General features: G+C 36.7%; 1 protein-coding gene across 1 annotated transcript; it reads left to right on the forward strand.

Moving 5' to 3' along the window:
• Positions 1-6,190: 6,190 nt before the first annotated feature.
• Positions 6,191-16,858, forward strand: notum1b (notum, palmitoleoyl-protein carboxylesterase b). Its single transcript, XM_055184121.2, has 11 exons — positions 6,191-6,821; positions 10,209-10,261; positions 10,332-10,427; positions 10,653-10,713; positions 11,084-11,142; positions 11,280-11,382; positions 13,162-13,353; positions 13,463-13,560; positions 13,648-13,795; positions 13,881-13,928; positions 14,842-16,858. Exons 1-11 carry the CDS (start codon positions 6,547-6,549, stop codon positions 15,167-15,169), a joined length of 1,461 nt encoding a protein of 486 aa, XP_055040096.2. The 5' UTR covers positions 6,191-6,546; the 3' UTR covers positions 15,170-16,858.
• The last annotated feature ends 16 nt before the right edge of the window (positions 16,859-16,874 follow it).

The following is a 16,874-nucleotide window of genomic DNA, read 5'->3' on the forward strand; positions in this document are numbered from 1 at the left end:
TCCTAGCTTAAGTTGCACTTAAAAATCATCATAGATCTACGAGTGGTCTGGAGTAATCGTTAATTCATAAGTGCATCGTAAGACAACAGTGTTACAAGGTCACCTGCAGGACAACCAGCAAATTACACTCCTGCAATGACGATAATGTAATGTTTTAAATGTAGGCTTTATTTATTTATTGGGTTTTCTTTGTTTATTTGTTTAAATTACTTTAATATAATATATTTAAAATTCAAATGAAAAATAAAATTTAAATGACTAAACATAAATGAACAAAGAAGGAAAACGTATTTGGTACAATTTTGGTAATAGTTGGTACTAGCAAATTGATAATTGTTCCTACCAATTTCTGCTATAATTCATCTGGCTACAGTAAAAAAAATTTTTTTGAAAGGTTGGCATCTGATTAAAGAAACCAAATAAATATTTACGGTACAATGCAATAATCCACAATAATAAATAAACATAGATAATAAACAACAAATAATAATATTAATCTAAACTATAATATAAAATGCTGAAAGCATTTTGCAGTGGGACAAGTCCTAACTAAATAAGGAAAAGAATATTTTATTATGAACAATTTTAAAACATTTAAAAAGTCATTGAACAATAATAAAAAATATTATAAAAAATATTAGTGCACATCGGCTAAAGATCATTAGCCTAAACAAGCTTCTGCTACAAATTCGAGTCATTCCATAGGTGACATTTCAGCACAAACGGATAGCGACTCGTAAGTAGCACTTAAAACCCAGCTGCGAGCGATCGTTTCACGTGCATCTTTGGGAAACGCACGTAAATGAACAACGAATGTTCGTTAAGTAGCTTGTAGAAAGCGCTCTTAAGTGCTAAGTTCAATCGTTATCGGGAAACCCAGCCCAGATTTTTCTTTGTAAGCTAGAATTTCTTCTCTTTATTTACATTGAACAGGTAAGCCCAAGAAGGCGTCCATGACGTTTTGCCAAATTAAAAAACTATAATAGCAGAGAAGGACAAACTAGCCTACCGCAATGCGTTTCCACAACACGTTTTCGTTCAGAACACGTGAAGCTGCTGAGACGGACAAGGAGATCAGTGATTACATAACGGCTACCGTAGTTGCAACACGCATTTGGAAAAGCGAGACGCTAGAGAGCACTATTCGTTTGAATGCAAAATACAATTTCTCCACTAGATGGGGGAAAATCCTACTTATTGTCCCTTTAACTCCAAAATATCTTTGCATTATTGACATAAATATTTACTTTTGGGAGGTGAATGAAGGATTTTGAGCACGTTTTTAGATAGTTTATTTTGTAGTGTATTTTGTATGAATTGTTTTTAGAAGAGCACACACTGGTTTGTAAATGTTAAGAATTATTTGAGAAATTTACCAAAGCATCTGTGATAAACAGAACGATTGTGTCTATCAAAGCTTCTGCTCACCACAATATAACCTCAAAACACTTGAGGCATTTTAAACGGTGACATCTGAAAACACTGATCCACATTTAACTCACAATCGAAATTTTTGCAGGACATAAAAATGTGGAAGCTTAATGATCTGCAACTGTTTATAAAGAAAAAGAGTCTTTCAACTCAGACAGACAGACGATGGACAGATGGACAGATATATAAACTCTTCTCAGTGTGTGTAGTTCAACTGAAATCTGACCATCTCTCTACTGAAGATTATAACTGGCACCGTTTGGTCTGATTGGAAAGGGATGCCACTTTGAAATGGCAAAAAACTGAGTTTTAAACAAATGCATGCCAGATCATTCAGATTTGAGCTCTTTTACCCAAGGTGAGTTGTCCACCTGTAGCTGATGATGGTGTCTGTAGTGAAAGCGATCTCTCTCTGGATCTCTTTGATGTCAGAGGATCAAAAGAATCTAAATAAGTGAAGTAGAGGCAACAAGAGGGGATCATGGGGGCGTAGCGGTGGGTGAACGGGATGTTTTGGGTGTCAGAGTAAGAGATGATAAAACCGACTACGTGAACTAATTTCAGATTGCAGATTGAAGAAACACTACACAACAAAATAAACACAGCTCTGGTGTTTCCCAGGGAAAGATTCAGCTGAAGTTTAAGAGTTGTACAGACACAATGAAGAGGTTGTGGTTGTGAATGGTGACCCGGATTTGAATTAAGTGAAGTGTGAGATTTGAAGACAGATCTTTAAAGCTTCTTCTGAATCTTTCTAATCATTGTCCTGATGTTGTAGCCCTCGGGCACCCGGTGTCACGCTGCCATGAGTGCGTCCATCTGTGAGTAATTTAAGTGCATGTTTCTGATAGAACAGGAGGTGTATGTCAAAGAGACTCAATCAGGGACAGATCCTCTGGAGGTGTGTGTCCATTTGTGTGTGTGTGTGTGTGTGTGTGTGTGTGTGTGTGTGTGTGTGTGTGTGTGTGTGTGTGTGTGTGTGTGTGTGTGTGTGTGTGTGTGTGTGTGTGTGTGTGTGTGTGTGTGTGTGTGTGTGTGTGTGTGTGTGTGTGTGTGTGTGTGTGTGTGTGTGTGTGTGTGTGTGTGTGTGTGTGTAGGAGGTGCGGCATCTCTTTGAAGCCCTGTGGAATGAATTCCACCCGACCGGGTGTGACTCCCTCTGTTCGGGCGTCACACAAACTGCAAAGATTGAATTGACAAATGTAACCATTACAAACCAACTAGTGTTAAAACAATTGTGTGTGTGTGATATTGTGTTCATTCTCAATATCATTGAGTGTTGTGAATAAAGATTGTCCAAAGTGCTCATAAAAGGTCACTGTCATATTACACAGACATTATTATTTCTTTTTTGATTTTTAGTTGATTTTTTAGTTTGTGAGAAATATTTATATTGTCTTTTTTGTGTTAAGGATTTGTGTTGTTGTTTATGTGATGGGATGTGTTGTTGTTTTTGTTATTTTTGGGGCATGGGTTGTGTTGTTGTTTGTGTGATGGGTTGTGTGGTTGTTTGTATTATGGGTTGGGTTGTTGTTTGTGTTTTGGTTGTGTGATGGGTTGTGTTGTTGTTTTGTTATTTTTGGGGCATGGGTTGTGTTGTTGTTTGTGTGATGGGTTGTGTTGTTGTTTTTGTTGTTTGTTGTTTGTTTGATGGGTTGTGTTGTTGTTACTGTGATGGGTTGTGTTGTTGTATGTGTCATTGGTTCTTTTTTGGATGTGTGATGGGTTGTGTTGTTGTTGTTTTTGATTGTGTGATGGGTTGTGTTTTTGTTATTTGTTGTTTGATGGGTTGTGTTGTCATTGGTTGTGTTGTTGGATGTGTGATTGGCTGTGTTGTTGTTTGTGTCATTGGTTCTTTTGTTGTTTGTGTGACAGGTTGTGTTGTTGTTTGTGTTATTGGATGCGTGATGGGTTGTGATGTTGTTTTTGTTAGTTGTTGTGTGATGGGTTGTGTTGTTTTTGTGTGATGGGTTGTGTTGTTCTTTGTGTTATTGGTTGTGTTGTTGGATGTGTCATGGGTTGTGTTGTTGTTTGTGTTATTAGATGCGTGATGGGTTGTGATGTTGTTTTTGTTAGTTGTTGTGTGATGGGTTGTGTTGTTTTTGTGTGAGGGGTTGTGTTGTTCTTTGTGTTATTGGTTGTGTTGTTGGATGTGTGATGGGTTGTGTTGTTGTTTGTGTTATTGGATGTGTGATGGGTTGTGTTGTTGTTTGTGTTATTGGTTTGTGTTATTGGATGTGTGATGGGTTGTGTTGTTGTTTGTGTCATTGGTTGTGTTGTTTGATGTGTGATGGGTTGTGTTGTTGTTTGTGTTATTGGTTGTGTTGTTGGATGTGTGATGGGTTGTGTTGTTGTTTGTGTTATTGGTTTGTGTTATTGGATGTGTGATGGGTTGTGTTGTTGTTTGTGTCATTGGTTGTGTTGTTGGATGTGTGATGGGTTGTGTTGTTGTTTGTGTTATTGGTTGTGTTGTTGGATGTGTGATGGGTTGTGTTGTTGTTTGTGTCATTGGTTCTTTTGTTGGATGGGTTGTGTTGTTGTTTGTGTTGTTGGATGTGTGATGAGTTGTGTTGTTGTTTGTGTTATTGGATGCATGATGGGCTGTGGTGTTGTTTTTGTGACAGGTTGTGTGATGAGTTGTGTTGTTGTTTGTGTTATTGGATGCATGATGGGTTGTGATGTTGTTTGTGTGACAGGTTGTGCGATGAGTTGGGTTGTTGTTTGTGTTATTGGTTGTGTGATGAGTTGGGATGTTGTTTTTGTGACAGGTTGTGCAATGAGTTGTGTTGTTGTTTATGTTATTGAATGTGTGATGGGTTGTGATGTTGTTTGTGTGACAGGTTGTGCGATGAGTTGTGTTGTTGTTTATGTTATTGAATGTGTGATGGGTTGTGATGTTGTTTTTGTGACAGGTTGTGCAATGAGTTGTGTTGTTGTTTATGTTATTGAATGTGTGATGGGTTGTGATGTTGTTTGTGTGACAGGTTGTGCGATGAGTTGTGTTGTTGTTTATGTTATTGAATGTGTGATGGGTTGTGATGTTGTTTGTGTGACAGGTTGTGCGATGAGTTGTGTTGTTGTTTGTGTAATTGGATGCGTGATGGGTTGTGTGATGTTGTTTGTGTGACAGGTTGTGCAATGAGTTGTGTTGTTGTTAATGTCATTGGATGCGTGATGGGTTGTGATGATGTTTGTGTGACAGGTTGTGCGATGAGTTGGGTTGTTGTTTGTGTGACAGGTTGTGTGATGAGTTGTGTTGTTGTTTATGTTATTGAATGTGTGATGGGATGTGATGTTGTTTGTGTGACAGGTTGTGCGATGAGTTGTGTTGTTGTTTGTGTAATTGGATGCGTGATGGGTTGTGATGTTGTTTGTGTGACAGGTTGTGTTATGAGTTGTGTTGTTGTTTTTGTTACTGGATGCGTGATGGATTGCAATATTGTTTGTGTGACAGGTTATGTTGTTGTTTGTGTTATTGGATGCGTGATGGGTTGTGATGTTGTTTGTGTTATTGGATGCGTGATGGGTTGTGATGTTGTTTGTGTTATTGGATGCGTGATGGGTTGTGATGTTGTTTTTGTTAGATGTTGTGTGATGGGTTGTGTTGTTTTTGTATGACGGGTTTTGTTGTTCTTTGTGTTATTGGTTGTGTTGTTGGATGTGTCATGGGTTGTGATATTGTTTTTGTTATTTGTTGTGTGATGGGTTGTGTTGTTGATTGTGTGATGGGTTGTGTTGTTGTTGTTTGTGTTATTGGTTGTGTTGTTGGATCGTGTGATTGGTGAAATAACAGCACAAAGTCACAGTTGTGTTCTTATCCGCAGAGGAAATCATATTTCAGACGTGTGTTGTGTTGTGTTGTGTTGTGTTGTGTTGTGTTTGACCTCTCAGAGTAAAGTGAGTTCACTGGCAAACAGAAATCAATCCCATCGATGTTTTCCCACCTTTAAAACGATCCAGTAAGTTTTGTGTTATTTAGGAATCTTCTACACACCACAAACTGCACAACTGTTGATGCATTGAATCATGATCTGATATAAATGCATTTATTTATTTTAATACAGATGTATTCTCACACAGAGATCTTTGTCTATGACATTAATGTCTGCGTGTCAATCTATATTCTTAGCACTTTTCTTTAACTTTTAATCTCGTGGTGTCAGTGTGATTTTAATAGATGAATGAAGTTCATACAGGTGTTTTATAACAGTTATATTTATTCACTCCCTTCACCTTAAACTCATGATCACCACATTAACTATAAATATTTTACTAGCGTCTGACAAACTGTATTTATCTCCAACACCATGTGTTTTATCATTTCTTTTGGTGAAATGTTTAGTCTTTTAAATTTAAACAATAACAGATCTTAATCAACTTTCTTCAAGTTTTATTTATATATAATAAAATATCAATATGCACATTGTTTCATAACAGCTCTATTGCAGTACAATGTCTTCATTGAATCGTTTCCTTTACTAAATCACTAAATGATGTTTTAATAGATGTCTGTAAACATTCAGTGAGCAGCCAAAGGCGACTGTGTGGAAATCAACCAAAAACTTCAGAAGCTGTTAGTAACTTCTCCTCTGTCTATACACCAACACGTTTTAGTTTAATAAAATATATATCTAATAAAACTATATGAATGAAACTGTAACACGATGAAGTTTCTATAATATCCGTCTTGTTTTCCTTTTCTGAGATTTCTACATAAGTTAAAAAATACAATACCAAGATCACAAGTATTAAATCTCAGTACTGACATTAAAACTACATGGAATGAGACTCTGGAGATCAAAGGGACACGCGTGTCACTGAGTCAAGCCCCCTTAGACCAGCCCTCGCTTCTGATTGGCGGACAGGAATTGACCACTCCCCCATCACCAGCCTCCCTTGCTGATTGGCTGACAGGATAGCAATAAAACACCCAAAAAATAAACCCACTAAGAACAGAGACGCTTACAGGCATCTGGACACAGGAGGGGTTTAGACTGAGCTCTTCTTCTGTACCGCTTTGAATCTTTCAGGATTAAAGTTCTCCAGTTTGTGTTCATGAACCTCAGTTGTGGATTTAAAGACTAAACAGAGAGGTTTGTCTAAGATACATTGGAGATGATCAGCAGGGCTCTCCTGGTTCTTCTGCTCTTCGGGTCTGTGGATGGCAGGAGGGTTCGAGGGCACCGGGCTCAGACGCGCCGGCCGGAGACACCCGAGAGTTTTCCTCTGGATTTCACAGCTGTGGAGGGAAACATGGACAGTTTCATGACTCAGGTGAAGAACTTGGCCCAATCTCTCTATCCATGCTCATCTCAGAAACTGGACCAGGAGATGAAGCTTCAGTTCTTGGTGAACTCATCCGTCACCTGTAATGATGGTTCACCCGCTGGGTAAGTGATGGTGTGTTTTAGGTGATCATGGGTGCAGGTCTGTGCTGGTAACTGAAGGGTTGTGGGTTTAAATCTCAGTGTGTTGTGGATGGACACATAAACCTCAGTTTAATATAGAAGACTAAATGAATTCAATTAAAATGTTTTCAATAAATGAAATAAATAAATCTGGGACATTAAAATCCAAATCAAATACACTTTATTGAAGCTGAAGTTGAATCTATTTTTACAACACAATGTATTTGACTTTTTGATGGGAAATTATGTTTGATGGTTCAAATTGTCTGCGTTTCAGATATGCTCATTGATATTATTAAATTACTTTATTGTAAAAAAAATCCCCTTAAAACATCTGTGGAGGTACCGTGCACTGTAAAAAAATATGCATCATTTTTGTCAAACCAACATATATTTTTTATGTTACTTTAACTTAAAAAATGAAGTTAAACCATTTCAACTCAATTTTATAAGTTATGTCTTACTTAAAAATAATTGGTTGAATTTATTTGCAAAACCATGCATTTTCTTTACACCGAGAATGAGATATTATACCATATTCATCATAATATTACTATAGTATTTTTTTATTAGTGTCACTAGGTTTTGTAACAGGTGTCTGCTGTAAAAAAAAATTTACTTAATCACATTTGAACCTGAAGCATGTGCTGATTTATCTTAGTGTCTGAATATGATTTGAACATCCTCTAAAGACTTTGAAGTTTTATAAAGATCTTTATCAATATGAGAAAAAATAGAGATAATTGAGTAAAATCAAGGCAAACAGACACTATTATTGCTCTGAGCCGAGATCACAGTCAGATATTAATTCCTCACATTCCCAGACAAACGGAACAGATATGAATTATCCGTCTGGTGGAGCGCAGCAGAATCCTTGCGGTTACGTTTATCTTGGCATCTTTTAAAACACTTCAGTAAAAACATCAGGTAGGGACGGCACGAGCCGCAGGTGAGATGAATGATGATTAGTTAAATCATCTGTTAGTTAAACAGTTAGTTAAAAGACATGATACATTACAATGACTGTTAAGTTATATATTGATGACATCAGTGATCTGCTTAATCTAAACCTGCTTTCATTATGCATGACTTTTTATGTATAATAAACTATTAACTGTGTTGATGAAATATAGTGAGACATATCAAACAATTCTGAGCAGTCAGATTTTCTCTTATTCAAATTTAACCTCTTAAACATGTTCGTTGTTGACTCTCTATTTATAAGCATCTACTACATTAAATGACAGAGATCCAGAAACGCTGCTAGAGTTTGTTCACATCAAAGGAATTCCAGTGCATTACACACACACACACACACACACACACACACACACACACACACACACACACACACACACACACACACAAATACACACTTGACCGCACAAAAACAAACATAGGACAACCACATATACCCTCATATAGACTTCTGCCCACATCTAAACACCCTCAAACATACACGCACACACAAACATATACACAAACACACACACACATGATCAATGGTCAGAAAATAGTTGTATAAAGATCATGTGTCTGTATTTATAGATGCTCGTCTATAACATTTATTTGTGTTCTCTCAAACTCATGTCTGAATCGATCTGTGTCTGACGCCTGTATTCTGGATCTTTTCTCGATCCGCCTTGATTGGATCTGTGATAAGATGAGAGGACGAGCGTGAGATCTGTATGTTCTCTCTCTTTAGTAGTTAAGTGTACAGACAGCAGTAATATGAACAAATTATAACTTTCTCTAATGGGTCAAAACTACTTCAATTTAAGTGTTTAACTTCTAAAATGCAGCCTGAGGTAATTTAAGGCCGGTTTCCCAGACAGGGGTTAAGCCTAGTCCTAGACTAACTTAAATGTTAGTGTTGTTTTGATGGAAAACCACTTGCTCTGATCTTAAAATATGTCAGTGCAAGTGTTGTGTCTCAAGATGCACACCAGTAGTGTTTATTTATATATAAATTATGCTTTTAAAAATGACGTATTCTAATATAACTAAGACCTAGTCCTTGCTTAAGATAATGCCTGTCCGAGATGTTTTGCAGTTATTAATATAAATATAAAATAAACAACTAAATGTCACCATGCTACAAAACCTGTAAATTACAGCACTGCTCTTTAGTATCCAAAAATACAAAATACAAATAATCTACAAAAATTGGTAAAAAACAATTCAACATCAAAGACAGAGGACAATGCTCCTTTACTGCACCATTTCAACTCAAATAAAGGAAGATCATCTGCAACTTTTTACAAAAACTTAAAACACACGTGACATTTTTTTCTGCTATGTTTTCTAGTTTTGAACGACTTTTCTGTGTGTATTTTAGACACCTAATCCGAAGGTCTCCAGAGAAAATACAATGAAGATTTCTCAAAATAATCTTTAGGTTTTAACCTAAAACAAATTTTAGGAATTCTTTATTCATTTATTCTTTACACCAATCCAGTATTTATGGCTATATTCATGGCGAAAAACCAGTTAATGTTAATCCATACACAGGTAGGTATCTCCAATTCATCTTACAGTACTTGCATGTTTTTGGTCTGTGGGAGGAAACCGGAGTACCCCGGAGAAAACCTGACGCAGGGAGAAAAACCAAACTCTGAAAAACTAATCAATCCAAGACACTTGAATGAACTGAAAAATATTAAAAGATGAAGGCTTGGGTGAAATGCATCGGTGTGCTATTGCCTGATTGCTTTGATTTAATAAAGGCTTTTATATTTTTCAATACATTCAATGTACATTCATCTAAAACGTGTCTGGAAAGCGGTCTGGGTCTTCATTGTTAGGAGCTTTGTACAATAATCTGTTAACAAAAGTCTCTCTTCCGCTCTTAAAGCAGATTGACACTTTACCAGTCATTGAGCAACTACAGTAAATGGGTAAAAGAAATCCTAAAACTAGATCCAACCACATCAGACAGAAGTCCCAAGGTGGTGATCTTAGATTTGCAAAATATATTTTTTAGTCCAGAAAAATTTGAGTAAACATTATGTCCAGCCGAGCGCCTTCAACAACCTGTAAGGTGAATCCATCCACTGTGTTCTTGGATGATTTAAAAGGCTCAATACTTTTAAAGGTTATCATAAAAAAACTGGCATCACCTCAGTGTCCAACTCAATGAGGTCTAACAAGAAAAAAGATCGGTCCATCTGTATAAGACCACATTCATGAGCAGTCGTCTGATTTGCAGGTTGTCATCAGTTGTTGACCATCATCCTCTTTAGACAGATAAGTCAATGACATGACACATATATATTGTGTCCTCACTGTGATGTTCAATGTGATACTTGTTGCTCATTTATCTTATTGTAATTTATAAATCTTCTGTCTTATACTGTATGTGTTCTTCAGTTATTATATAAAAGAGTCACGGGGCAGCCGCAGATGGTTGATATTCTTGGAAGGTGAGTAAATCATCAACATGAGCTCTCTTGAAGATGTTCATGAAGTCTGATAGTGTTTGATGATTTTCAGGGGGATGGTACTGCTTCAGCAAACAAACATGTGACACCAGATATGAGACCATGAGACGTCTAATGAGCTCCAGTAAATGGCCCACGACCAGGACAGGTGAGGCTGAAACTTTAAATATGTAGTTTCTGTAATACACCTTCAAAATATCATACAGATGTCTGGAGTCTGATAAGCAACAACTGTACTTTGCAGCCAAGAGCATGCGGTCATACTAAACCTCAATGTAGTAAACCACTGTGTTTGTGTGTGTGTGCGTGTGTGCGTGTGTGTGTGTGTGTGTGTGTGTGTGTGTGTGTGTGTGTGTGTGTGTGTGTGTTTCAGGTACAGGTATTCTGTCCCCACAGCCTGAGGAGAACCCACACTGGTGGAATGCAAACAGAGTGTAAGATGATACACACAAACATACACAAACGCACACCCTGCTGAAAAAACAGCATACCAGCAAGACCAGCATATGTTGTGTTTTGGTGCTGGTTTGCTAGTGAACACCAGCTAAACCAGCACCAAACCAGCATTAGCACCAGCTAAACCAGCATTAGCACCAGCATCCCATGCTGGTCATATCAGCATATGTTGTGTTTTGGTGCTTGTATGCTGGTGACCACCAGCTAAACCGGCATAGACCAGCATAATTCCCATGCTGGTCCATGCTGGTTTGATGCTGTTTTTTTCAGCAGGGCACATACATACATATGGATGATGTTTGTGTGTTTATGTTTGTCTGTTTCTTTATGTTTGTGTTGTGTCTGCAGGTTTGTACCATACTGCTCCAGTGATGTGTGGAGCGGTGCAACAATGAATACAGAACAGAGTAAAAACCACACAAAGACACGCACACACATCAATATTAAATCTAAAATCTGTGTGTGTGGATAACACGGGTCTCTCTCTCTCTCTCTCTCTCTCTCTCTCTCTCTCTCTCTCTCTCTCTCTCTCTCTCTCGTTCAGATGATTATGTGTTCATGGGGTCTCTGATCATTCAGGAGGTTATAAAAGAGCTTCTAACTAAAGGACTGGAAAATGCCAAAGTTCTTCTGCTGGCAGGGAGCAGGTCTGTGTCTGTCTGTGTGTGCCTGTAAAAAAAACCCCAAATTTACTTATAAATTTCTTTTATGAGGTTAAATCATGTTTTTTTAATGATAGTAATACTGCACTTACTGAAATTTTGTACTGACCAATCAGAATCCAGGACCAGAACAATCATTATTAAATATATATATATATATATATATATATATATATATATATATATATATATATATATATATATATATATATATATATATATATTTAAATATTTTTATTTATGAAAACAAATGATAAACTACCAGCTTCTACTGATTATGCAGGCTAATATTTCTTGTAACTGTTGAAATAAAACATCTGTCGCTACAGCACTTCTTAAGGTCAGCAAGTAGGTTTACTTTTACAGCTCTCACTGACTAGCTGGCCTCCGTTACAGAAACTTAATAAAACAATTATGGAACCTAACCTGTACATGCAAGAATGCATTTCTTCTTTATGCTTTGCACCAGACATGCAAAAATACTTGTTTATAATCATAATATTTAATAGAAAAAATGCAATGCACAATGTACTATCAATAAATAGGCTATATACACTCATCTAAAGGATTATTAGGAACACCATACTAATACTGTGTTTGACCCCCTTTCGCCTTCAGAACTGCCTTAATTCTACATGGCATTGATTCAACAAGCTGCTGAAAGCATTCTTTAGAAATTTTGGCTTATATTGATAAGATAGCATCTTGCAGTTGATGGAGATTTGTGGGATGCACATCCAGGACACGAACCTCCCATTCCACCACATCCCAAAGATGGTTCTCAAACTTTTCCAGCGTGCGTCCCCCCTTGTGTACGGTGAATTCTTTCCCGGCCTCCCCCGAAATAAAATTTATGACAAAAACAGTTCTAAAATGTAATATTTCAATTAAACAAAACATATTAAATTATACCTAGTAGTGCTGTTGGTTAGTTGGCTTATTATTTTTTTGATTTAATTACACAGAATTCATGATAATTTAAAGTATTTTATAAAATGTCATAAAACTGGGGCCCCCTGGCACCATCTCGCAGCCCCCCGTTTGAGAACCACTGCTCTATTGAGTTGAGATCTGGTAACTGTAGGGACCATTTTAGTACAGTGAACTCATTGTCATAAGAAACCAATTTGAAATGATTCAAGCTTTGTGACATGGTGCTTTATCCTGCTGGAAGTAGACATCAGAGGATGAGTACATGGTGGTCATAAAGGGATGGACATGGTCAGAAACAATGCTCAGGTAGGCCGTGGCATTTAAATAATGCCCAATTGGCACTAAGGGGCCTAAAGTGTGCCAAGAAAATATCCCCCACACCATTACACCATGGCATTAATGAGAAATTAATCAGGTGTTCCTAATAATCCTTTAGGTTGATGTATGCCTACTTCAGAATAAGAAAATATGACAGATGTTTGACCTCGTTTTTGCTTTCCTGTGTCATCTTGCGGTGACTATTGGTGCTTGCCGGCATTTAAAAAAATCGGGGCATGGATTAAAAAGGACCGTGACACAACCTAGCGGTGTTGTTATAGGAGCAGAAGCGCTGACAGTAATACTCCATTCCTAATATTACGTTTGTTTGCACTATTGCACCGCAGAGTTTTTAATTATAGATTAAACTATCTTTATTTTAGGACGTTGATGATCATTAATTCAACAACGTCCAACAAAATTAATATTAATACTGGGGGGATAATCCTCCCAGTCCCCCCAGCAAATCGCACCCTGCTGACGTGTATATTTATATCTGTGTATGTGTGACAGTGCTGGTGGTACAGGTGTTTTGTTAAATGTGGACCGTGTAGCAGAGCAGCTGAAGGATCTGGGTCACGGTTCGGTTCAGGTGCGAGGACTGTCAGACTCAGGCTGGTTTCTGGATAATAAACAGTATCGTAACACTGACTGTATTGATACAGTGAGCTGCGCTCCCACAGAAGCCATTCGGAGAGGAATCAGGTGAGACAGACAGAGGAGCCGGGTACACATGATGTATACCTGTGAGATAAAAATTTAAGATTAACAGCATATATATATAAATTGTAAGACTTTATTTTGTGTCATTCAGATACTGGGACAGCGTAGTACCAGAACAATGTCGTCAACTTCATGAAGGTGAAGAGTGGAAGTGTTTCTTCGGCTATAAAGTTTATCCAACTCTGAAGAGTAAGAGATGTCCCAATATATTAACAACCATTATTATATGCATAGGGTGACATAATGACAAGCATGTATATTAATTCTCTTTCTCAGGGCCGGTGTTTGTGGTCCAGTGGTTATTTGATGAAGCTCAGATGATGGTTGATAACATTCATCTGACCGGTCAGCCCGTGCAGGAGGGGCAGTGGAGATACATCCAAAACTTAGGCACTGAACTCAGAAACACTATGAAAAACGTCCCGTAAGTCAATTTAACTCTTAAAGACATGGATTTGCCTTTCATTTCAAATAATTGCTGATTTGTTCCTTAATGTTTTGATTGACAGGGCTATGTTTGCCCCATCATGTTTGTCCCATGAGCTCATCACTAGAAGGTGAGTATGTAAAACAGCATGCAATATGCAATGACCAACATTTATAAACTGTTACGTGACTTCATGCAAATAAAAATGTTTTAAAGGAGAAGTGTGAACTGTGTGAAGATTTTTAAAAATATGTACTGAAAACAAGACAAAAATTCGAAGCAAGAAAGTCCTTTTTTGGGGTGTGCATAGGAAACATTTTTAATATTTAAGTTTTAACTAACATTTAGGCCTATATTTAGTTTAATTTCAATTAACACACTGCCAAAAATAATTTAAAAAAAAATTCTTAGTATTTTTGTGTTGTTTTCAGTAAAAATATCAAAAAATTCTTAAATTAAGATGCTTTTTCTTGATGAACAAAACAATAAGTCTAGTGTTTAGACCAAAAATATCAAATTTAAGTGATTTTTTGCATAAAACAAGCAAAAAAAATCTGCCAGTGGGGTAAGCAAAAAATTTTTTTAAAAACATTTTTCTCAAACACTACATTCAAGATTTTTTTTGCTTGTTTTATGCACAAAATCACTTAAATTTGATATTTTTGGTCTAAAGACTAGACTTATTTTCTTGGGTCATTTTGCTCATCAAGAAAAAGCATCTTAATTTAAGAATCTTTAGATATTTGTACTGAAAACAAGACAAAAATACTAAGTAAGAAAGTTTTTTTTTGCAGTGCAATAAACAGAAGTACTTTTATAGAAATACCTTTCCTAAAACTAAAATAAAAATAAATATTAGTTGAATATAGCAATATTAAAAATGGCAATAGCGCCAACATTTGTGGAAAATCATCTGAGTATTACTGAAAACATATAGTTTATTGTACTGTATAGTTACAATATATTTTTAAACCACAGCGATAATGAATTCATACACTTCTAGTCATATAATAATTAGTGATATATGAATTGTGTGTTTCTAGTTACTGGATGGACATCCAGGTGAAGGGGACGTCCCTCCCGCGAGCACTACAATGCTGGGACCGCAGTCTACAGAGCAGCCTCCGTAACCACGGCAACAGCAGCAGCAGCACTCGAGCTCCGCCCAGGGGCTGTCCCCTGCATCTGATTGACAGCTGTCCGTGGCCTCACTGCAACCCCTCGTGCCCCACGATCAGAGATCAGATGACGGGACAGGAGATGAGCGTTATTCAGTTTCTCACCCATCTGGGCTTTGACGTACAGCGCATGGCACAGCAGCAGGGCCTGGAGCCCAACAAACTACTGGGCATGCTCAGTAACGGCACCTGAGATAGAGAGCGAGGGAGAGAAAGAGAGAGACACAGAAAACAACAAACTGACCCAGTGAATGTCGGGAGTCTTTATCAGGAAAATACACGTCACCATACCATGTTAAAGGGTTAATTCAGCCCAAAATGACTTACAGAGGTCGGGAAGGTTTTCTAAAGATATTTTTTATTCTAGCTAAACTCACTTGTCATCAATAATAATGCAGGTGCCATGGGTTCTTTTTGCGGGTTTTGTGACGTCGGCGCCCTCTGCTGGTCATCTGATGAATTACAGCAAAATCAAAACGAACTCCGGACAGGTGCACAAAACTCAAATCAGCTCATGATAACAAAGCACTTTTTACCTGAACAGTCACTAAAGTGCAAACAGAAGAAATGCTGGATTCATATGGATTCAACAGACTTGTTTTTACGAACATTATAATGTGATTATTAAGTAAGATGACTGGATATATTATCCAGTAGAGACATTAAAGCTGCTCAGATCAGAGAATATTTGTGACTCTTGTTGAGAACTTGCTGAGTTCATATTTCACCCCACAACCAAAGTAAAATATTTAAGGAATAATTGACGATAGGCCGTTGAATTATTTGAAAGAAAGCAGCGGTGTGCATTATTTTCATTTATACTATGGGCCTGTTGAATGCTTTACTCTGTTTGGTTGAGAAATGTTCCACAGGTGTTGATTATTTTTCTGTAAAAGGCACACCTAACCCTGTCAAATGTCGAAAAAAAATAACCACCAGAGCAATGTTTGTGGTATAAGAGGAATAATTGACTTTGGTCCTTTGAATTATTAAAAAAAATAATGCACACCCACCCATTATTTTCAAATAATTCAAAGGACCGGATCCATAACAATTAATCACGATTAATCTATAGCTTATAAAATTTTGTTTACATATATGTGTGTGAACTGTGTATAATAATTATGTATATATAAATATACACACATGCATGTATAATTTTAAGAAAAAAAAAACATATATAAATATATAAATGTATATAAATTATACATAAATATACAAATGTATATACACCTGTAAACATTTTTTTTGAATATACATGCATGTGTGTGCATTTGTTTATACAGAGTTATTATACACAGTTCACACACATATATGATGTAAAGTAAAACTTTTGTTCTGCTATAGATTAATCACGATGCATCCCTACCACGGAGATTGCTCTGGTGGTTATTTTAAGACATTTGACAGGTCAGGTGTGCAGTTACCGGTATTGAAAATTAATTTACACCCTTTCTCAACCAATCAGAATAAAGCATTCAAGAGCCCTGTGGTATAAATATATATACTTTACATAGTTAAGTTTATTGTTAGGATCATATTGATATTATTTTCAGGACAGTTAAGTGAAATATGCCTTGATTTTACACTAAATATTTTTCCTTTGGTTCTTAAGGAGTGATATATGACCCCATCAATTCTTCAAGGTCTTCATTTGCATTTATAAAAAGATTTGTATATGTTCAAACAAGGGACAAACATAAGCTACATTATATTTATTTTATGTAAATCATATTTATGATGTGATTATGGAAACAGTGATTGGGTGTAAAGTGTACATATCTTTGAAACTTTGCCATTTTTTTGCATGCTTTCATAAAATATATAAAAATATATTGATATTATAATCAAAGCAAAAACGTCTTTGTACTTAAATCTACTTGTACTTAAATGTACTT

The sequence above is a fragment of the Misgurnus anguillicaudatus genome, chromosome 14 (genome assembly GCF_027580225.2).
Source record: "Misgurnus anguillicaudatus chromosome 14, ASM2758022v2, whole genome shotgun sequence".
In the NCBI taxonomy this organism is placed as follows: domain Eukaryota; kingdom Metazoa; phylum Chordata; class Actinopteri; order Cypriniformes; family Cobitidae; genus Misgurnus; species Misgurnus anguillicaudatus.